At 46.0% G+C, this 21,327-nt stretch overlaps 1 protein-coding gene across 1 annotated transcript in view; it reads right to left on the reverse strand.

Annotated features, from left to right (window-relative positions):
* Positions 1-21,327, reverse strand: part of LOC119458503 (uncharacterized) — a 161,661-nt gene continuing 140,334 nt past the window's right edge. Inside the window, exons 13-20 of the mRNA XM_049670914.1 lie at positions 18,961-19,113; positions 15,098-15,254; positions 11,300-11,462; positions 8,285-8,403; positions 7,152-7,299; positions 5,544-5,711; positions 2,870-3,028; positions 1-988 (exon numbers count right to left, since the gene is read on the reverse strand). Coding sequence (XP_049526871.1) covers positions 809-988; positions 2,870-3,028; positions 5,544-5,711; positions 7,152-7,299; positions 8,285-8,403; positions 11,300-11,462; positions 15,098-15,254; positions 18,961-19,113 — 1,247 coding nt within the window. The 3' untranslated portion in view covers positions 1-808. The remainder of the gene's footprint in view (positions 989-2,869; positions 3,029-5,543; positions 5,712-7,151; positions 7,300-8,284; positions 8,404-11,299; positions 11,463-15,097; positions 15,255-18,960; positions 19,114-21,327) is intronic.

The raw sequence follows: 21,327 nt of genomic DNA on the forward strand, positions 1-21,327 counted from the left end.
TCACTGTTTTATTGCAGTGTATTCCTAGCTGACCTGCAACGTGGAGTCAGCATAAGGCCGACGTGAGGAAGGAAAATTACAAACTACTCGTTGAAAAAAAAAGCGAGCATGTAAATTGCGTTCGATTCTAATAAAATGAACTTCTAATGAAACAGACGCATGGTAACTAATTTTATAATAATTGATATCAACGATGTCATGCATCGTCGACGACACAGTGCACTTAACATTTGCCATGTAGATCATGTGGACTCGCTGAAATGGGACCAACTGATAACACGTTAAGCTTAATGGCGATTGTATTCATGTAGTCAAAAACAAAAACAAAAATAAACACATGTTCACGTCGGGTTTGCAGTTCAAGTGTGAGCGTTATGATTACGAAACAAGACTATCGCGACACGCCTCTCAAAATTAAGGTTCTGTGTGCTGACCGGGTCATGTGATCTACCAATCAAAACAAAGTGATCGCAGGAGATATCACGTCTATGGTGATTGCGTTCATAGCCCCGAGAACAGAGAAAAAAAAACTAAGCACACACAAAGATTCACGCGACGATTCAAGCGTGAGAACTATAGGTCACCTTAAATTAACAATGACGTGGCAGTCCACGGATGCCGACGAACTTGACAAGCACAACAGCAGTCTTCTCTCTATAAAATAAGGGCCGTCGTTCTAAACAACCCGTTAAGTGCCCTCACACGTCCTTGATGGTGACGTCACTCTCACTGCTGTGCGCTTGAATAAAATGGCCGGGGCAGCCGGACTGACGTGCACTCTAGAGAAGCGTCCACGCCGATCCGTCTATCAGGGGAAAGGGTCCCCGTACTTGTTCACCATCGCAGTCTGCACGGCCTTGAGCATCTCCAACTTCCCGAAGCGGACGTGCATTCCACTGGCGTCGAAACTCCTCTCTTCGTCATCCTCACCCAAGTCTTCGAAGACGACGCACTTGTCGTTCCCGTAAGCCTTGAGCATCTCGTCTATCTGCGAGCACACATTGAATAAAATGCGCATAGATCGACCTCACTACGTGTTTCACTAGGCCAACCGCTGCATTGCATTCCCAGGAATTTTAAACATTGCTCTTGAGGTCGTTTGTTGAACTTCACGGAAATGCACCAACGTAACTGAATGCGCGGCATATTAAAAAATTATAATATTTCAGAAACCCGCTTGAACTTTCTGTTAGAATCGTCAATAGGGTACGCTATTTTATTAGCATGCGCATTTACGGCTCTTAGGCGTACTGCTGATGTCTTTGCTGAGTGATACCAGTGTTTCGGTTAGGATTAAAACACAGAAAAGTTACGATTAAGTGCCGTAAATACGCATGTTATTAGAAGAGCACAACCTCTCGACGTTGCTAACTGGAAGTAGAAATTTAGGCGGCTTTCTGAAATATAATTTTTGAAATTGCTGCCCATCAAGTTACGCTGGGGCATTGTGGGGAAGTTAAACAATGACCACAGTCGCAATGTTCAAGATTCCTGGGTATGACTTTCATACACACCCACGCTGAAGTGCTGCTTTAGGGCGGCGACATCTACCAAAGTACTGCAACTATTCTCAATCACACCTCTAATCTGACTTGGTAAAACAAAGAACATCCCTTATACTTCAGGCTCAATCAGGCGCAGACTCACCAGAATCATACACAGTCTGGCTTACTTCCACTCAAACCCACCAAGATCAGACCCAACCTGGCCCTTATCAAGCTCAAGATCGCCATAAGTAAGACCTTGCCGAACTCATTCTGATTCACACACACACACAAAAAAAAAAGGAGACTCAGGCTGACTTACACTCGAGCTCACCAAGGCTCGAAGAAGCACCTGCTTACTCAAACTGGAAGAATAATGACACTTCAGCCTTAATCACGGACACATAAGAGTAAGATTCAGTCGACCTCTCACTAATTTTCGTGGACTAAAGGCACTTAGAATCAATCGCAATACAGAGTTACTTGAATAAGCCCCGAACTCACACAAGGTCCGAGTCACTGCAACACACTCTGAATCAAACTTATGTCAATTTCGACTCAACTCGACTCACCCCAATTCAGACTTTCACTTAAGTATGCTTTCCGAGCCGCAACACGACTCAATCGGGCTCAGACGGGCCTAGTCGAATTTATCGGGTCCAAGTGAGTCAACGAGCGAGTAAGCTTCGCCGCCGAAGGCGAATTCCCGATTTCGCTAGCGAAGTTTAGCATCGTTTACTTTACGACAACCTGCCTAGTAGGAGATGTGCAGTCACAAACGTGAGTTCATAAGTCGCGATTAAGACATTCAATCGATTAATCGCAGGTTAAAAGTAAACTGCAACGAAATGTTCGACCCGATAAAAAGCCTTGCTTCAAATAGTTTAGATATACAGCAACCTCTGTACATAAATTTTGCGTTTCAAATACCAGTGTACGCGTCAGAATGCTGGAGCCAAAAGACGTTTCAGATACCGAAACTAAGAAGAAAGTACCATTACTACAGTTCACCATGACGCATGACCCAGAATGTTGCGAACCAGAGCAGGTCCATGTCATGCCTTGCGAGATTCAGTGGCGTTCTCGGGATGCTGTAAATCTCAGAGGCGACGCGGTGGACTTTGCATTATGTTCGCTAACCACCAGCTGCACGCGTCGTCCACTATGGCGCTATTTAATTACTGTTTATTAAGACAATCGGAAATTACCAGCCCTGCAGCTTAGTCAATATTGCCTAAATTCTACACACTACTCACTCACAACCAATTTAGCTAAACTGCAATGTTGTAGTGGGCGTTTGAAAGTCGATCAGTAGCCTTGCAGTCACAATTTTCTTTTTCGCCAGACTGATTCATTGGGGCCACATCGTCTCGAAGGTGATTTACCTTGTATGCCAGCGTGTCGTTTGTGTCGTATGCAAACAAGGTCAACAAGTCGCCGTTGCGAAGGTGGTGCCAGAAGTGTGTATGCGTCGTATTGTCGAAGTGATAGCTGGTGTTTTTCGCTTCAACCGGGTATCGGTCTTTGCTGTCCTTGGTGGTGAACTGCACACATAGGGGGCGCCAAGCAGAACGAGACATTGAGACGGAATTGAGGGAAGCGCAGTCGAGGACGGCAGAAAACTAGGTGGCGTGATGAAGTTAGGAAATTCGCAGGCGCAAGTTGGAATCAGCTAGCGCAAGACAGGGGTAATTGGAGATCGCAGGGAGGGGACTTCGTCCTGCAGTGGACATCAATATAGGCTGACGATGATGACGATGATGACGATGATGATGATGATGATGATGATGATGATGATGATGATGATGATGACGACGCACACAGCACAGCAGAGGCGTAGAGGCATTCGGAGGCCGTTATGCCGCCTGCCGAATACCTCCCTTCAAAACGAGACATACCAGCTACTAGTGCACTAATTATTTTGCATTACGAGTGTCATAGCGAAAAAAGTGTGTGCGCGCGTGTGTGTGTGGGCGAAACCGGTCACGTGGTAGAGGGAGACAGGCGTTAGAATAAGTGCGTTTAGCTTTTCTTTATCTCCTGACAACGATAGCGCATTGAAATCAACTAAATGAAGCATAGCCCCATGACCTGTCATTTTTGTCATCATTCTATTTTTAATGGCCTTTCTTTTAAAGTAGCGGCTAAGTTTGCAGTGTAGCGCGAATGCCTTGGCCAAGTCGAAGTACTAATGCAGCGTTTTTGTGGATATGAACTTATCGAACGCCTCATTGGCTGACCGATGTACTGACTCCCCGCCTGACACTGTCCTCGGAACAGGTCGCGCAGGTCCGACCGGTGCCGCCCCGAAGGGAGACCGGGGGCCCATCGCTTGGGGCTAGAAGCGTGGACAACTCAATGGTCCGCTTCCCGCTCCACCGAGTAAGTAAAGAAACGATGAGAGTAGTGGTATTTCACTGTTGGCCACGAGGACCTCGCCGAAACGAGGCCGTATCCCACGACCTCCAATTTATGCTACACCTCTCATGTCTCTTCACAGAGTCAGACTAGAGTCAAGCTAAACAGGGTCTTCTGTGTCCGCGACCGACCAACTGGCTGACCGACTGATGGAGTTATCGAGAAATCGACTGACAGGCTGGTAGACTGACTCATCGTCATCATTCCCACATCAAGCGCGTACATTGCGGTGTGAAGGTGCACTAACGAGTTCCGACACAACTCGATTAAATTGATCGAACCTCACCTTTTTAGCTAGAATATAATGTAAATAGCTTTCCTTGTTATTTATAGTTGGCTACAATTTACATGTTATAAAAGGAGTATTGTAAAGTAAAGGGAGTTGGTAATGCATTTCTACAAACATGTCATCAATCTTTTTGCGCTACTTACGTGATGTGCTCACATATTTTTTTTAAAACTTTTAAAACATTTTGACATATTGCTGACCTACATTTGAGGCCTTAATAGGTCGAGGACAAAGAAACATACAATACAAGATATAAACAAGCAAATAGCAACCAAGAAACACTATCATATTAACTTAAAATGATACATATGCCAGAATAATAGGGGGCAAAAAACTTCACATATAGGAAGCACGATGCACAGGTCTTAAATCACGGTGTACGACTAGTACAATTCATGAGAGCATCGAACATCCTAACCTCATGTTACATATAGAGAAACTTATTAAAGATAGATATCGCACGTGTGCATGCCGCTGAAAGAAAGGTTAGAAGTAAGTGCAACATCAGTGTGACACGATCTAAATAAGATGGTACAACGTCTTTTATCGCTTGCCAAGAGGACGCTAATGACTTACATCCGAACACATCGGCGGGTAAGGTATTCCAGTTAGCGCTTGTACGAAAAAGTAAAAATATTTTTAACGTGTTTTTCCGCATAAGTTTCAGCAACTGAATTAACGTGATAAGATCGCGTAAGGCGAAAGTTTTGTTCCCGCAAACTGTTTCGTTCTGTTCCGCAAGCGTTGTTCACGGTAAGCGCTGTTCAAGAAGCCTTGTTAGGTCGCCTTGCTCATTTTGTTCCCGCTAAGCTTTGTTGAACACGCCATGTTATGGAATAATTGTTGAGCTTGTTGGTTTTGAATTGCTGAATAGGACACGTGTATGTTCTCTAACATACACAAGTGTTCTCCCTGCGACGCTTCTGCATTTTATTGTGCGCATGCGTGACAAGGTGACATATAGGTAAACCCCCTTGCTGCTAATAAGCATCTAGAAGTTGGATTGCGCAACATTTTGACGCGACACACAGAAGTCGAACACAGAGTGCGGACACACATCGTTTCTGTTCTGTGTCTCCCGTCGAAATGTAGCGCAATCCAATTTCTAATATGCCATACCAACACCCCCAGTCTTCAACCTTAGCACGCTATTAATCAGTTGGGAGCAGCTCTTGTCCTTGGCTTCCATTCCTGTGTACGTTGGCTAATTTTCCTCATCAACCGTGTTATGAAAGCGTTGTTCGTTCGGTGTGCACCTGTCTACAACGTTATTTGACTTGTGTGTTCGTTGCTAGCACTTCTTAGGGCACGGAGCAAGTAAGCATTGGAGAGATTGACAGAAGCTGAGTCACCCTTATCCGATGGTATCGCTGTACATCTTCACTCAAACGAATGTCTGAGACGAAGTCGATCTTGTCGGCGCTACTGCGCACGTAGTTGATGGACGTCGTGAGGGAGAAACACAGCTGCTGGTGACCGAGAACTTGCTTCCAGTGCGGAAACTCCGCCAGTATGTCAAGCTGCGGCCGAAAAGACGAAATCAAAATTAAGTGGCGATTTAGCGGTGAATGCTAGAGAAATGCGTTAGCATTACGTCGCACCCTATTTGAGATGCCGGCCGGATTCATGATTAAAATCGCGTTCGCCAAATTGGTAAGTGTCTGAGTGGCGCTGACTAACACTCCCAGGGCTAGATCTAGTAAACATGAATACCAAACTTAGTGGACGGAGTGGTAGCCGTCGCCGTAGTAAAAAATCGGTATAGTGTAGCACACACGTATAATGCCGAGGCTGTGGGTTCGATTGACACTGGCAGTACGTAATCTTTTCATCCACTTCCTTTCCTTTCCTTTCCTTCATTGTTTCGATATCCCAATTTCAACCACAGCTAATTTCCCCGGTGCTTTCCTTGGCTTCATTGTCTATTGGCTTTATATGGTCACATACATATGACTGTTTTTTTATATGGGTCAAGCGTATTTAGAAAGATGGGAAGCGCAACTTCGCGGTTATCTTTGGTTTATTTACCCCACAGTTTGGTCGGTGGACAAACATTTTAACAGCGGAGCTGTTTAAACCGGGCGTAATGTGTCAACCGCGAACAGAAAATGTGCGCCGATCCTGGCGGTAGTGCAGAAAGGGTCCAAGCGCAATGGCAATACCCCTGGAACTTGCCAAGCTGAGCCTGGCTAATTCTAGATAAGCATGGTTGGGACTACTTAAGCTTAGTAAGTCATCGATAGCCAATCGATAGCCAATTAATAGCTAATCGATAATCGACAAATAATCAATAAATTCTGGGAAATGTTAGGGATGACTTGGTAGCGCTTAGCCTACGTGCAAAAGCCAGGACTAGCTAGGTGCCCATCAGCTCCGCTGTCTCTTTAGCATTGCACCTCCAGTGCAAGCTACCGTAAGTTTTTTTTCAAGAGATACAAATAGATACAGTAAATTTTCGCCACAGTCGCTTTATTTATTTAGTTAGAGAAAGAAAAACGCAAGAAGAAATATATGAACAGACTGTTGCGGGAATTTACTGTATGCGTGAAAAAGGTTGAAACACACACACACACACACACACACACACACACACACACACACACACACACACACACACACACACACACACACACACACACACACACACACACACACACACACACACACACACACACACACACACACACACACACACACACACACACACACACACGCACACACACACACACACACACACACACACACACACACACACACACACACACACACACACACACACACGTGCGCGCGCGCTCTTAGCTATCCCAGCCCCCCAATCTCCAACTCTACACGTGACCCGCGCCCCATACTTCAAACACACAACATACTTTTTCTCCACGTTCTCACCCCTAGTGGTGACGCATTCATATATATAACAACCAATAAATATAATGTAAATGTAAGAGCAACCTCCCGCTCACCATTCCCCGGACGCCTGGAGCCGCTGGTCTGATGGGGTTTGGCGGGGAAGCAGCCTTGTACTCAACGTTGTTTCCTCCTCCTCGGCTCAAGATGATGTTGGTCTCATCAGTGGTGTTGCTTGTGCTTATGCCGACTACATCGGCCACCCTACACGTGTAACCAAGAGATTGCGGTTCCATGTTATACAAACATCTTCTCGTTAGTGATTGGTGGCGACGTAGGAAAACACAAAATGATTGAATTCTGGGGTTTTACGTGCCCAAACCACGATCTGATTATGTGGCACGCCGTAGTGGGGGACTCCGGATTAATTTTGGCCACCAGGGGATCTTTAACGTGCCCCGAATGCACGGGACACGGGCGTTTTCGCATTTCGCCTCCATTGAAATGCGGCCTCCACGGCGGGATTCGATCCCGCGACCTCTTGCTTAGCAGCGCAACACCATAGCCGCTAAGCCACCGCGGTGGGTCGTAGGAAAACACTGGGTTCACGTCTGCGAGGTCCGCGGTTCGAGCTGCGTGTACGTGAGTAGCTTTTTTTTTTGTTCGTTTCTTTATTACTGCTGTTCCAGGTAGTTTAGGTTAGCTTAGGCTAGGGCAGGAAATAAAGAAGAAAATATACCTAGTGCATCTATGCGTATGTATCGTATGTACCAACTAGTGAAACTATGTGCACATAACATGCAATTCAACGAAAAGTGGCCCCTCTCACTTTTGCGAGTGAACTAACGTGACGGAGCGTCTCTCTTTTGCAACTGCGCTATTTTGACGGGCCTCCTAGCCGTATCGATAGAGTGCACTAGAATGGGGGAGCGGGTCCAGCGGACCCACTTCCTCATTCTAGTACACTCTATCAATACAGCGACGACGACACCATCGGTGACGCCACAGATGTAATATTGCAGTAAACGAGTGTGTTCTACTTCACTGTGGGTATAAAGTTTCAGAAGAGGCGTAATCGTGTTCACCATTACGCCGCTACCGAAAATTTACGCCAGCAGTGAAGTAGAACACAGTTAGTCACTGAAGTAACAGCTCTGTGTTTGTCTGGTTGAGGCAGTGAGGAAAAAAAAAACAAGAAAACGCCCGCTTTAAAAATTACTATTGCAGCAGCAGCACATCTACAACCCACCTGAGTACATCTTGCAGCATCGTCTCGTTGACATACATGCTTCCTCCCGGCCAAATGGCGGCCGTGTGAATGTAGGCCCAGTCGGGTTCCAGGATGGGATTGTCCCCTGACCGGAAAGCCTGCGAACAAAAAACTCGATCCTAAGTGCTGTCTCCAGCGATGGGTCGGCCACCTTTGCTAATACAATATCCACCGTCAGGATAAAGCGCGACATCTGATCCTGCGGATAGGTTTAACCCGATGTTGTGACTTGTGAGTACGGGAAAGGCAAAGCAGATGCTTTAGATTTCGCAAAAGTAACGAACACACTGCACGCGCATATTTGGCGACGGCATTGAAAAAAAAATATATATAATTACTATAAAGTCCATGCTCAAGCTTCATAAAAAAAAAAAAAAGACCATCGATAGGTTCACCATACTAGGCAGATACTTGAGGAAATTAAGCCAAGCTAGACAACTCTGGAAAACCTAAATAAAAATTTACTCTTCATCAATAACCTCTTTATATGTGCACTACAAGCCGAAGGCATCTCTCAGGGATCTCTAATTACTCTTGTCTCGCGCCAGCTCAACCAGCCTTATGCCTGCGAATTTTCTAATTTCATCACCCCATCTAATTATCTGCCTCCTCTGCTGCACTTCCTTTTCCTTGGTACCCATTCTGCAACTAATACCCCAGTGGTTATCCGCCCTACATATTACATGGCATGCCCAGGTCCATTTCTTTCCTCTTGATATCGAATAAAATATCGGTTACGCCAGTTTGCTCCATAAACCGCGCCACTGCTTTTCTGTCTTTTAACGTTAGGCCAAACAATTGTTCCATCGCTCGTAGTGCCATCTTTAATTCCTTCTCAAGCTTCTCTGTTAACCTCCAATTTTGTTCAATACATTATTAGCGGTAGAATGCATTGATATAGCACACCTTATTTACAAGGATAGCGGTAAGCTGCCGCTGTCGTACATTTCCTTGTCATAATCAGGGTGTCCCGTGAATATTTGCCCTAGACTATTTCTACTCTTGCGCAAGTTCCAGAGACTGACCACGAATAATTATTTGTCGTTCTCTTGCCAAGCTAATGAGCATTACCTTTGTCTTGTTCGCATTTATCTTCAACCCTACTCCTACACTTTGTTGGCTAATGTCCTCAATCATATCTTGCAAGTAATCACCAGCGTTGATGAACGAGGCAATGTCACCGGCAAACGACCGGTTGCCGAGATAAATTGTTTATGTCCTCACTCTTAGTCCTCAGTCTAATAGCTTAAATACTTGCAAGCATGTAGTGAATAGTATTGGACTGATTATATCTTTTGGCCTGACCCTCTTTTCCTGATGGCTATTTTTTCGCTTTTCTTGCGGAGATAAGGTAGATGTGGAGTGCATACAGATGTTGGCTAAGATATTCACGTATGCTTCGTGCACTCAATGCCTCTACGACAGCCTGGTATCTCAACTAAATAAAATGCCTTTTCGTCATCCATGAAAGCTGCAGAGAGATTGATTGTATTCCGCAGATATTTTTCAATTACACGATTGGTGATATGTATGGGATACATTGTAGAATACCGCATTCTGAAGCCAGCCTCTTTCCTGGGTTGACTGAAGTGTTGGGCTGATATTACTGGATATTACCTTGCTAACTATTTTGTAGAGTACTCAAAGCAAGTTTACCAGGAAGAATTCATATTTGGGTTAGTTATTGGTCTTGCATTGCTGATAGAAATATAGCGCAACAAAACACAATGCATACAGGAAGGCAAGAAGTGTGGGTTGTTTTTGTTTCGCAAATTTTCTTCATCAGCAAAGCTTAACCAGGCTTATATTTCTTCATTTCTTTACCATCTCCCTTGTTACGGATTAGTATACCGCTGTGCACCTCGGATTCTCCCGTACGCTTCGAGGATACAAAGAAGCATTACTGGGCGCGCCTGACCGCTGACGTCGCTCATATCGTCCCACACATGCGCAGATTGTCAGCGACGCAAGAAACCGCCAACAAGACCAGCAGGATTGCTGCAACCTACTCAACCACCTTTCCGATCATTCCAGCAGATTGGGATGCACTTATTGGAGGTCTTGTCGACGTAAACATCCGGAAATGAGTTGATCGTCTAGGCTACAAAATACATTACCCATTGTGCGGCTGAAGTAGTGAAAATCCTAGTAGAACATCCTTTTACGACATGTTGCCCCACAAGTCCTCATCCCCGACAGAGGAATGACTTTTACGGCGGAGTTTACCTGCATTTCAGCCATACAAGTCACCGGAGAACAACCGCCTACCACACGCAGACGAAAGCGCCTGAATAAAACACTCGCCGACGTGCTAGCTATGTACGTCAAGCATCGAACACAAGACGTGGGATGCCGTCCTCTGTTACGTAACCTTCTCTGACAACACCGGCAGTGCTAAAAAGAATTACGTAGAAACTCCCCTCATGGAGTTATCTGAATGATGCGTAAGCATTTCGTAGCAACGGCGTGGTGTTAAGTGCTCACACTCGACACTGCTGGTAATTTAAGCACTGGTCCCAGTGCTGCGGCGACATGATCAGCTGTGGAAGGCGGCGCAACGTGGACTAATAAGGGAAAGAAATTTAAATTAGTTTAAAACAAATGAAATGTACACCTGTGGTTCACATACGATGACAGCGGCCCGTACAAACTCCAAACAAAGCCTTAGGTGGCTTGAATTGAAGCCCACTTGCAGTTTTCTTCCTGGGGTTTCCCCCTACTGCTGCAAAAGTTCGCGCAGTTCGTCTTTATTTTCTTTGATTATACTTATTCTCGATATGTTTTGCAGATTTAGATATAAAATAAACATTATTTTTGTTTATATGCACCGTAAATAAAAGGCTAAGTGTAATGAGGGCATTCGAGAATTTCGGCGGTTCACATTCGCATTGGGACACCCGAGTTGACACCGAAGCTAAAGCACCGCAAACGCAAACACGAAACCAGCTATTGTCGGAAACGGAAGTGCTATACCTGTGTATATACTATGCTTACCATGCCGAAAGACTCCGAGCGCCCGTGGCCCCTGTCATTGGCGAATATGGAGTTGATTACGGCGAACCCACTGATGTCCCCGATCTTCAACTTATCGCTGAAGTTGCTCCGCAGCGTGTCGCGAAGCACTGACCGGAACGTGTCGCCGCTCCACAGACCCTGCCTAGAATTCACAAGAGCGGGAACGCGCGCGTTAAGCTATGGTGAGAGTAGAAAAATTTGGAGGACGCTTAAGCTTCGCCTTTAAGAGTGGAACGCGATGGTGTTATCGGGCTCCTTTCGCATCACATTTTTCTTCACTGCAGCACACAACGAGGGAAAGCCAGCTTACAATGACCAAGCTTACACTGATCCCCTTAAAGTCGGCTTCACTTTTAAACACAAATGCATTGCTGGGAAGACATTTTTACAGGAAACATTTAAGCCGTTTTTTACCAAATGTGAAGGCCCTATATGAGATTTTTCTTTATTATTTCATTAACTGTTTGCTGTTGCCCCGAGGCGATGCCTGTCCAAAATTTAGAAAGGCTCAGTTTTCACTATTCCCCTCAATGTTGCCTACAGCGAAACACCATCAGAATTGGACGACGCTTAAGCTTCACCTTGAAGAGTGGAACGCGATAGCATTCAAAGATCCTTGGCTGCTTATCAGGTTTTTTATTGCGATAGCAATTATATGGACCCTCCAAAGCAGATTTCTGCCGTCGGCGTCGCCGTCGTCGTCACCGTCACCGTCGCCATCGCCGTGAGGTTCTGTATGACGTCAACGGTGATAAAATCGTCGCCGCGCTCCGTACGCTGTATGTGCGAGTGAAAGGGCGCGAGGGAGGCGCGTTTTCACGAGGAGCGAACGCACGTCGGAGAGCAAACGCGCGTTCTGCGCGGTGCTCCCTGAAGGGCTGCAGAATTAAGCGTCTCTTTCCTCCTTTCCATATATAGAGAGCAAACGCAAGTTTTTCCGTCGCGCGAAAGGCTGTGGGGGGACGGGAGGGAGGGAGGGGAGGCGACGTTTAGCTGCGGCACCAAATACGTATTTATATAAAAACGCCGCGCGCGTTCGGTGCGAACGCGGGCAAAACGCCGATGGCGTCGACAACAGTTCTGCGCGTTGGTGGTGCTGCCGCATGTCCAAGTTTATACAGCTGATACAACTACTCTCCTTACTCCGTATAGTTCTCTACTAATTTGCTATCGCAATTGATGCTTCGCCTTTCGGGTGAAACTGCGACAAATTTTTTCTCGTATATTCAAATTACAATCCGACGCTGGTTGTGGTTAAGGCATACTTTACAATTTTAGGGGCGAAGCTCCTTAAAGCGGCACCCGTTCGTCCCTCGTCGTAGTAGTAGTGTGTAACCAGTCTGAGAAAAATGAGAAAAAAAATTCCGAAGTTGTGTCCGTAGTGCGGAATCGAACCAGGGACCCCTCGCTTCCGAGCGCGCGGCGTTAGCCCACTACGCCACGAAGCACACATAGACACAAGCACCACGATGGCAATAAATACCCAACATTAACGAAAGGCCGCGTTTCTAGCGCGTTTCTAACGCGTTTGTGCTAGCGCGTTACGGCCCGTGTAAGAAGCTGGTGTAAGACGCTGTGGCCTCTCCGCCTTACCTTCAACGCGTTTCGAACGCGCTGCCCAAGGCGGTGGCCAGTCAAGTTCAAGTCGAGGAGCGTTTATGAATACGGGGGGTATACTCTCTCAGCAGTCATGTGATGGCGTCGGCAAACGCGGTGCACGTTCCGGCATGTGTAAATGGCTGCGTAAGACGCTGTGGCCGCTCCCCCTTACTAGAGAGTACTGCACGTCTCTAACGCGTTTGTGCTAGCGTCCACTTAAGCGGGAGATCCGATGATTCCCTCCGGAGCTTCGCCCACTCATCATCATTCACCCCGTGGATATGCTGTTATTTTTTTCTGACGGATTTTACTTTGAGAAATTCAATTTTTGTTCACTAACGCCTTGCGCCACGCAGAGGGCCGGTGTGGTCGGGATGGTTTGGGATAATGTGGTTCGGCATGGCTATTTCCGCCAGACGCCGGATTTTCTGCGACACGGGGCTCTTAACGCTGTCGCGTTAAAAACAAAAATAAAAGCGCGATCGTGGGTTGAGGGTTAGAGCATTGGGCTGCTGAGCTGGAAGACGGAAGATCCATTCCATCATCTGTCACGCTTTTCTCTTTAGCATTAATTAAGTATAAACCGCATGCACGCGATCTTGCGCGCGACAGCGACAAGCGACGCGATGGAGATGGCTGTCGCGGTCGCTCGTCGCCTACAAGTCGCACCGCATGCGAGCGACGACTTTTCGCGACGTCTCCCCGGTGTTGCCGGTATGAGGGCAGCAAATACTCGCCGAAACTGGCGTGACGCTTGCTTTATTAATTTAAGTCGATGTGTTTTAGTGTAAAGAGCGGCATAAATATTTCTGAAGGTCTTGCACTACGTTATTATCCTTGCACGTATCAAAATCTAGTCGTTTGCTCGTTCCGTGCGACAATCGGTAGTGCTTTACTGATGTATAACCGGTTCCGGCTTAGCGCTATTGGCTAGTCGCTCATAGTACTTCCGGGCGACGAGCGGCGAATTCCAGATTTCTAGAACCGAGCGATTGAGCGAAAAGACCAAGCGATCTGTTCGCGCGATGGCCTGTTTCGTCACTCGAAGCCGTCGCTCGTCGCCGTCGCGCACAAAATCGCTCTCATGCGGTTTGGGCTTTATACGCGGACCTCAGTGATTTAGAGTTATCTAGCAAAAAAGAAAACTTTGGCTGTGTTGAGTGGGTAGCATTGTGCGCGAAATTGCTAATTTTAAGAAATACGAGGAATAAAAACGTCACTATGATAAAGTAGAGCGGGCAAAGTCGCGCGTGACGCACAGTGCGCACAGCTTGCGAGACGTCGCAATGTTAGCAATGCTAAGTTTCGATCAAGTTTTGTAGCGAGAGCTACATTGGCCGTATTCTCGCCGTTTCGCTGTGGTCGGTGGCCGCACCGCGAGCTGAGCCGTTGCCTAGCAACCACCGCAGCTGGCAGCGCAGCTCGCCGCGCCATCTGGCATGACGTTAGAGGAATAGCCGGTGCAACCGTGAGCTGAGCCGTTGCCTAGCAACCGCCGGCGTTGCATCGCCAGAGGAGCCGGCGTTGCGTCGTATATATAGAATGGGTGGCTCGGTGGGATTCGTCGGCAGATATGGAAAGTGAGTCGGAGAGACTGAAAGAAGCCAGTTCGCTATTGCTGCTCAGAGCGCGAAATGGGACCAGAGCGGAGCTTAAGCAACGCTCAGCTAAAACTCTTTATAGGGAGAGGAGACTGCCAAGATGGATTTGCGGCTGTGTCAGCTTCCTATAAGGTCCGCCGACTCCAGCCGCTTGCACTACGACGGGAATGAGATGATATTCTCAACAGGCACTTGCCAGTTTCATTGCCCGATTGAACTTGATAAGCCAATCCTCGCCCGAATCAAGGTACTGTTCCAACGCTCGGGTGGCTATCTGCCAATGCGCGGATGTGCAGAATGCTATTACACTTGACTCAAGATCGACGATAGACACAGCGCAACGCGAACACGCATTGTCTGCCACTAGATACGATTCCTCCGTTCGCTAAGCTTAGTGATCAGGCGTCGCTGTCGGTAGAAAAATTTTGACCGCCCTGCGTCACTGATTTTGGAGCCTATAGAGGTGCAGTGTGAATTCGTGGCCGCAGCTTGTGCTGAACTCTTACGTTGGCCATCCATTCATATATAGCATTGTCCCTTTAGGACAATTTTCGTGCCGTCAAGTCGCAATACTCACATGAGTCGTGTGAACGTGGTTCCCCACATGCCGAGGAACCAGCGCGAGTAAGGAATTTGGAGCTTGCTGTTTCTCACGTAGTTGTCCAGTGTCCGGTAAGACTTGAACTTCCTCCAATATTCATCCGTTTCGTCGTAGTACAGCTTGACGGTGCCATCTGTGTCGCGCAAGGAGTGCAATCCACAGGATGATCTTTGAAAAGAATACCGACATACTGACATATGATTTTAGCTGTGTGTATTGAAGTGATAAAATTGGAGGACGCTTAAGCTTTAAAGGCGAAGAACTCGATAGCGTTATCGGGACCCGTTCGCATCGTTCGCATACGGCAAGTAGGCTTCATTCACTGAAACACTGAACGTGGGAAAGCCAGCTTACAAAGACCAAGCTTACACCAATCCCCTTAAAGTCGGCTTCACTTTTAACTCAAATGCATTGCTGGAAAGGGGCAATATAAGTGGCCTTATATTAAAGTGTGAAGGCCCCAGCACATTTTTTATTATTTTATTAATGGTTTGCTATTGCCCCGACGCGCAGATGTCTGGTAGAAATGCTGGAAAAGGGGTTTGTGTTCGAGTTTCCTAGTAGCAGAATTAGGTTTCCTCGTACATTAAAATTACAATCCGACGCCAATTGGTAAACAATCCGACGGCGAATCCGACGCCGAATGGTAAAGTCGTACTTTACCTTTTTTCTGACGGATTTCACTGTGAGAAATTAAAATTTTGTTCACCAAAACCTTGCACCATGTCGAGGGCCTGCGCGGTCGATGTGGTTGGATGATTTTCTCCGCCACCCGCGATCACACGCCTATTGCCGACGCTGGATTTTTTGCGACATGGGGCCCTAAACGCTCTCGCGTTACTTTTCATTGCTGTTGTCCTGTACTGCTGTTTCGTGTATTGTATAGTGTTAATGTATTGAAGCGCTAATGTTTTGTTGCTGTCATGATGATGTCCGAAAGTGCTATTGTATAATTATAGTGATGTACTAATTTGTTAGTTCTGTTCACCACTCCTATAATCTAGGTTCAATGTTGGACTGATAGTACCTTCACATAAATAAATAAAGTAAATCAATTGTACCCTAAACCTACTGCCCTTCGCGGAATACTTGGTCACCAGAGACTTGAACGTGACTAGCCGGGTTGGTGGAGCCACCTGGAGGCGCAGCATTTATGCGAACACATGGGCCTTTATTCTATCAAACAATTATATTCTATTTAACCTCGGGTGCAAATTTTTAGGAGCAATACGTTTCCGTTGACACGCATTCTTTTCTTTTCTGCGACAGCCAAGTAGAAACGAAAACGTGTCTAACGCAATATGGTTGGACAAAGTGCCACGAGATGTCCCTACCAGCAATTTCCGGCATGTCGTGAAGGTTAAATGTTCGCGGACAAACTAAAAATTTCCATTAAAAAGTTTTGAGAGCTTTAGCAGTGGCCGCGGCTTTAGCTTGCCCCTATGTGGTATCCGATTTAAATAAGCAATAAGCTCAGGAACTACCAGCTTTATTCAATAGGACTCGAACTTTCCAGAACATGCTCTCAACTGTCTTTTCCAAATAACTATAAATTAAATCTCTATTGATCACTGCGTTTCTGCGAAAGATCCGACTGTGAAAGTGCGGTGCTCATTCAGTTCTGGGCCGTCCGGATGGCCGAAGACGCCGCCAGAAAGCAAGGGCTGGCCGCCATCTGAGGAAGGGGAGGCCTGGGGGTTAGGGCAACCCCCGCCGCCCCCACACCTCATCATGGACACAATAAAGTTTTATCTCTCTCTCTCATTCAGTTACGCAGCGCAAAGCGTACGCCCACTCGGAGAGTGTGCGACCTTTGCAGACAACTTATCTTCGCTCTGAAGAGAAGGCGCCTGTGGCACTGCTGGAAGTAGACCCACAATTTCATTCACAATTTTTTTTTTCGGGGAAAATGTTCAACAATACCGTTTAAATTTGGAACAGGATTGTAAATGTGAAACACGATTATAAATATTCGCCAATCAGCTAATGCTATTTTATTGCGTCTTTTAGTTCGCCATTTCCGAGTTTTCATGTATGCGAAAACGACGCACCTTGCACGCCTTCCTCATAGAAAAAAAAATGACGCCTGCGCTTTCAGTTGAGGGTTCGTCGCCTGCTGTCAGCTACCTGTCAGCTCTCCTGGGAGACTGATGACGAAATTGCTGCTGAAGCACATAAAAGCAAGTGCGTGCAACGTGTACAGAGAAATCAGGCGGACCCACTCGGAAATCACAGCTATCGGCGCTGACGTTGGTTGCGTGTTCTCGCCAACCTACACTCAGTTTCAGATATCAGGTGGAACGCTGTGGAAGCTGCGCAAGAAGTTCCGTCACGAAAAATGTGTCACTCCGCACGTTGCGTTAATGCTTCGCTGCGCGCCAAAGGTATTTGCTCGCGCGAGCATGCACGTGAGGCTGCCTCGACCGGCTGCAATTGCAAAACAGAAAACAAAAGAAAAAAGGAACAGAAAAGCTACGCAAATAAAAAGGTTCTAGAACAACGCATTGACATCCGCATACCACACTGTGTTTGTTTTGAAGGATTACAACTTCTCTCATTTAATACTGAAGCTATATATATATATATATATATATATATATATATATATATATATATATTAAAGAGTTACGCACAACTGCGGTAAAAAAAAAAAAAAAAAAAAAAAAAAACGTCGAACTATTTCTAAAAGCAGACGCAACAATGCAAAAATCTCTTTAGCCTCCACAGCGTTGCATCTGATTTCAGAAACCTAGCTTGGAGGCTAGATTGTACTGCCGGTGTTATAAGGACGCCTGAGGCCTCCGACGCAGGCGGCGTTGTCCAGAACTTGATACATATAGGATGTCTATTTGTTTCAACATTTCACGCGAGTTAACTCTCTGTCTTCACTAAAGGTAAAATAGCCATGGAAGGCCGGAAAAACCAACACCGGTTCCTACTTTCCCTGACTACAAGGTAATACGATTTACAAATTATTGGTCCTTCAGGCCAGTGCAAATCGGCCTATAACTCACAGCTTTACACCTTTGCAAGGGTCTCAGTTACGGGCTGAGAATAGCCTAAGGGTGTACGTACAATTGGTTGCCTAAGAGTGTAAATCGGTTTACAGTGTACTTCGCGTACAAATCTTGTGCAAAAGCTGCGCCACCATTCACTTAGGCATCCAAGGAAAGTAGCCCGCAAGGATAGGCGTCTGGCCACGCCTCATGTACTCGCCTTTCTGGCCATGCGTCCAACTTAATAACGAAGCCGCGCGACCAACCGTGCGGTCTTCCATGTACAGTCGTGAGTGGTGTAAGAGTTCACTTTTGAGGAACGACTACAACTGATCCGTAGATTCTAACGTGACTCGTTAATAAGGAACAGGTAGCTTTGCCATCAGTCTCTTCAAAAACTTTTTCATGCTGGGCGCAGGTGCATTGCCACTGTGGCTTTTTCGAATGGAATTAACGCGTTCCCTCTATTATTGTGCGATGTAGTATATTGCCGAGGTGTTTTTGTGTACACCTTCAAATACCACGATTTTATGTTAGCCATTGGTACAGTCGTGGTTAGATTCACAGTGTGGCTATACGGCCACACTGAATGGCTGTAAACTCAAACGTGACGGAAACTGAAAACACGGCGGAACTTGACTTTGCCCTGTAAAATGAACACAACGGTGATCCTCGCATTGATTTACCTACCGAAGCGCCACATTTGCCTCTAGTGACCTTACAATAAAACAGCATGTGCGAAATACTGGCCTCTGAGATCTGGCGGCGGGTGCGTGGAGCACGTGCCACCAGATCTCGGAGGCTATACAGTGCCGAGCGGGCGTCAGCAGCGCCGCGGCTCACCGTATTGCTTCTTCTTTTCGAACACGAGTGGGCCCAGGTTTTCCGTTGTCGAGTACACGAAGAACCGGATGTACACATAGTCCGTGCACTGGGGGGCACTGGCGGGGAGTACGCGCGTGAGGTACTCGAACACGCAAATAAGCGTGAACGCACCTGCGAAGTGCAATCACGAGGGAACATCCGATACAGTTATGAAAAGAGGGGCAGCACGAATGCGTCAATGTCGCCATACAAACAGTACAGGAATGTGCGTGCCCAACGATATTTGCGGCATAATTTACTGCATAACAAATACAGAGCCGAAGGATAAACGCAAGCTATAAACTGGAGCGTAGTGAGCGCCGAACCAGTCTTAAATCTTTTATCTGAATAAGTAATGAGCTTGGTTTGGTAGTAAGTTAATTCATCGGCGATGGAACAGTTCTCGAAATATTTTTTGGGGGAAGGATATGAACTTTTCATCAACCCGAGAGTAGTCGGAGCTACAACGGAAATCCGGACGGGTTTCTCAGTAACGAGGGCTCTGGCATACCATTTCTCTTGTAGCTTCGACTATGGTCGGATGGACGACTTGTTTTCGAATAGCACGATTCTTCATCCACCTTGCTGGCTTCAGCGCAACTGATTTGCCTTAATTTTTATTTTTACTGAATTCCAATCGCATTTGTCATTACTGTGCAAATTTATCTTTTCTCATTGCTTTCTGTAAAATGAAGTTTGTAGGTGCCTGGCACAGTCGGTGAAAGTTGTGCTGTTTTGCTGACAAGAAGCGCGGAAAAATGGTATCATAGCACTAACAGCTCATCACATTTTCAATAAACATTCATTATATACACACAAGCGGGTACTTTACGCCTGCGAACACAACCATTCCCAGTGTTTACTTTTGCAGACCCATCATCCGTATTTCGGAAGTGTGATTTCACAATCCATTTGTGTTATAAGGAAGCTTCAATTACAAATATACGGCCATTAACTCTATGTCGAAGCAATAGTGTAATTTTGCATAGACTGTGGTTACCAGTTTGTGCAGTGTTAATTAGGGAAATGCATTCGTACCAACTAGCTCAACTCAACTTACTTCTACGGAGAAGAAAGAAGCAATCATAGAGAGTGAACTTAACAAACTTAATATAAATCTGGCCGAACTGTTGCACGTGACTGCACAGCCGAAAAAGCCGCAATGCATGCGGTACGGTAAATACATACGTTTTTTTTTTAGATCACAGAATTTTAAAAAATTGCCTGGGACACATAACGTAATTGTAGCTCTAGAGCTGGATTACTCAAAGCGGCGGAAATTACCCGCACGAGAAATCGAATTGCAAAATTGACGAATCAGCAAAAGTTAGCTGAAATTAATTAATTACTTTGCGGCAAATATTGCAATTTACGAACTGTAACCTGTGAGTTTCGAGGCATATCCGCATGGAATGAATTCCAAGGATCGCATGGGATTCAAGATATGCGTCGTGAAACTTGCGGTAAAAATGCACTATTGTTCCACGTGCTCGTTTTTTTATCAAACCACCACTTTGTGTATTGGAGCACAAGAGTGATTGGAACGTCCATGTATTTCTTCGCACACTTTGGGAATTAAAGCCTTGAAATTGGTGTCATCCTGAAAAGTCAGAGTTTATACGCCTTGCGAACTCACGGGCTACAATTAATTGCAATATGTGTCATCACGTAAATAATTTAAAAGTTGACTAGTTAATTTTCGTTAATTAGTGGATTATGCATTCCGATTTCTCGTTCAATGTAATGTCCCCCTCTGAGTAATCCACCTCAATGATTAGAATTATGCTATCTGGCACAGGCGAGCTTTAAAAATTTTGTATGGTATGTGCCACTCCCAAGGCAATAGCCAGTAACACTTTCACGGCACGAAGTAGACACAGCCAAATGTGCTAAACGCTTGGGTTGGGTGCTTGGAAGAGAAAACGCGACAAGGAAACGTTGAGCGAAAATACTATGTTCGTGGATGGCTGTCAATTCATCAGCTATGATCTTTCTGCCCGTTTCTTCATTCCTCTGCGTACGTTTCGCGCTACAAACATTGACAGCAAAGTAGCCTTCTACGCTGAGATTAGGAACACAATTATAGTCGACCAAGGGTCGTCCACTACGTCCACGTGTTGATTTTTTTGTAGACCTCTTATACTACATCATCTTCAATCCTCCTGAAATTTTGATTGGAAGCGGTTACGTGAGCATATTAGATGTACTTACAGACAGGGGGCAAAGTATTACGGTATCTGCGAGCGCGTGCCAAACTGAATTATTGCGCCCTCTGACAAATTGCAAGCACATGGTGTCGATACATTGCATTGCGCATGCGCGTGCTTTGTGCTTGCGCGCCTGCCA

This window comes from Dermacentor silvarum, chromosome 7 (genome assembly GCF_013339745.2).
Source record: "Dermacentor silvarum isolate Dsil-2018 chromosome 7, BIME_Dsil_1.4, whole genome shotgun sequence".
Lineage (NCBI taxonomy): Eukaryota > Metazoa > Arthropoda > Arachnida > Ixodida > Ixodidae > Dermacentor > Dermacentor silvarum.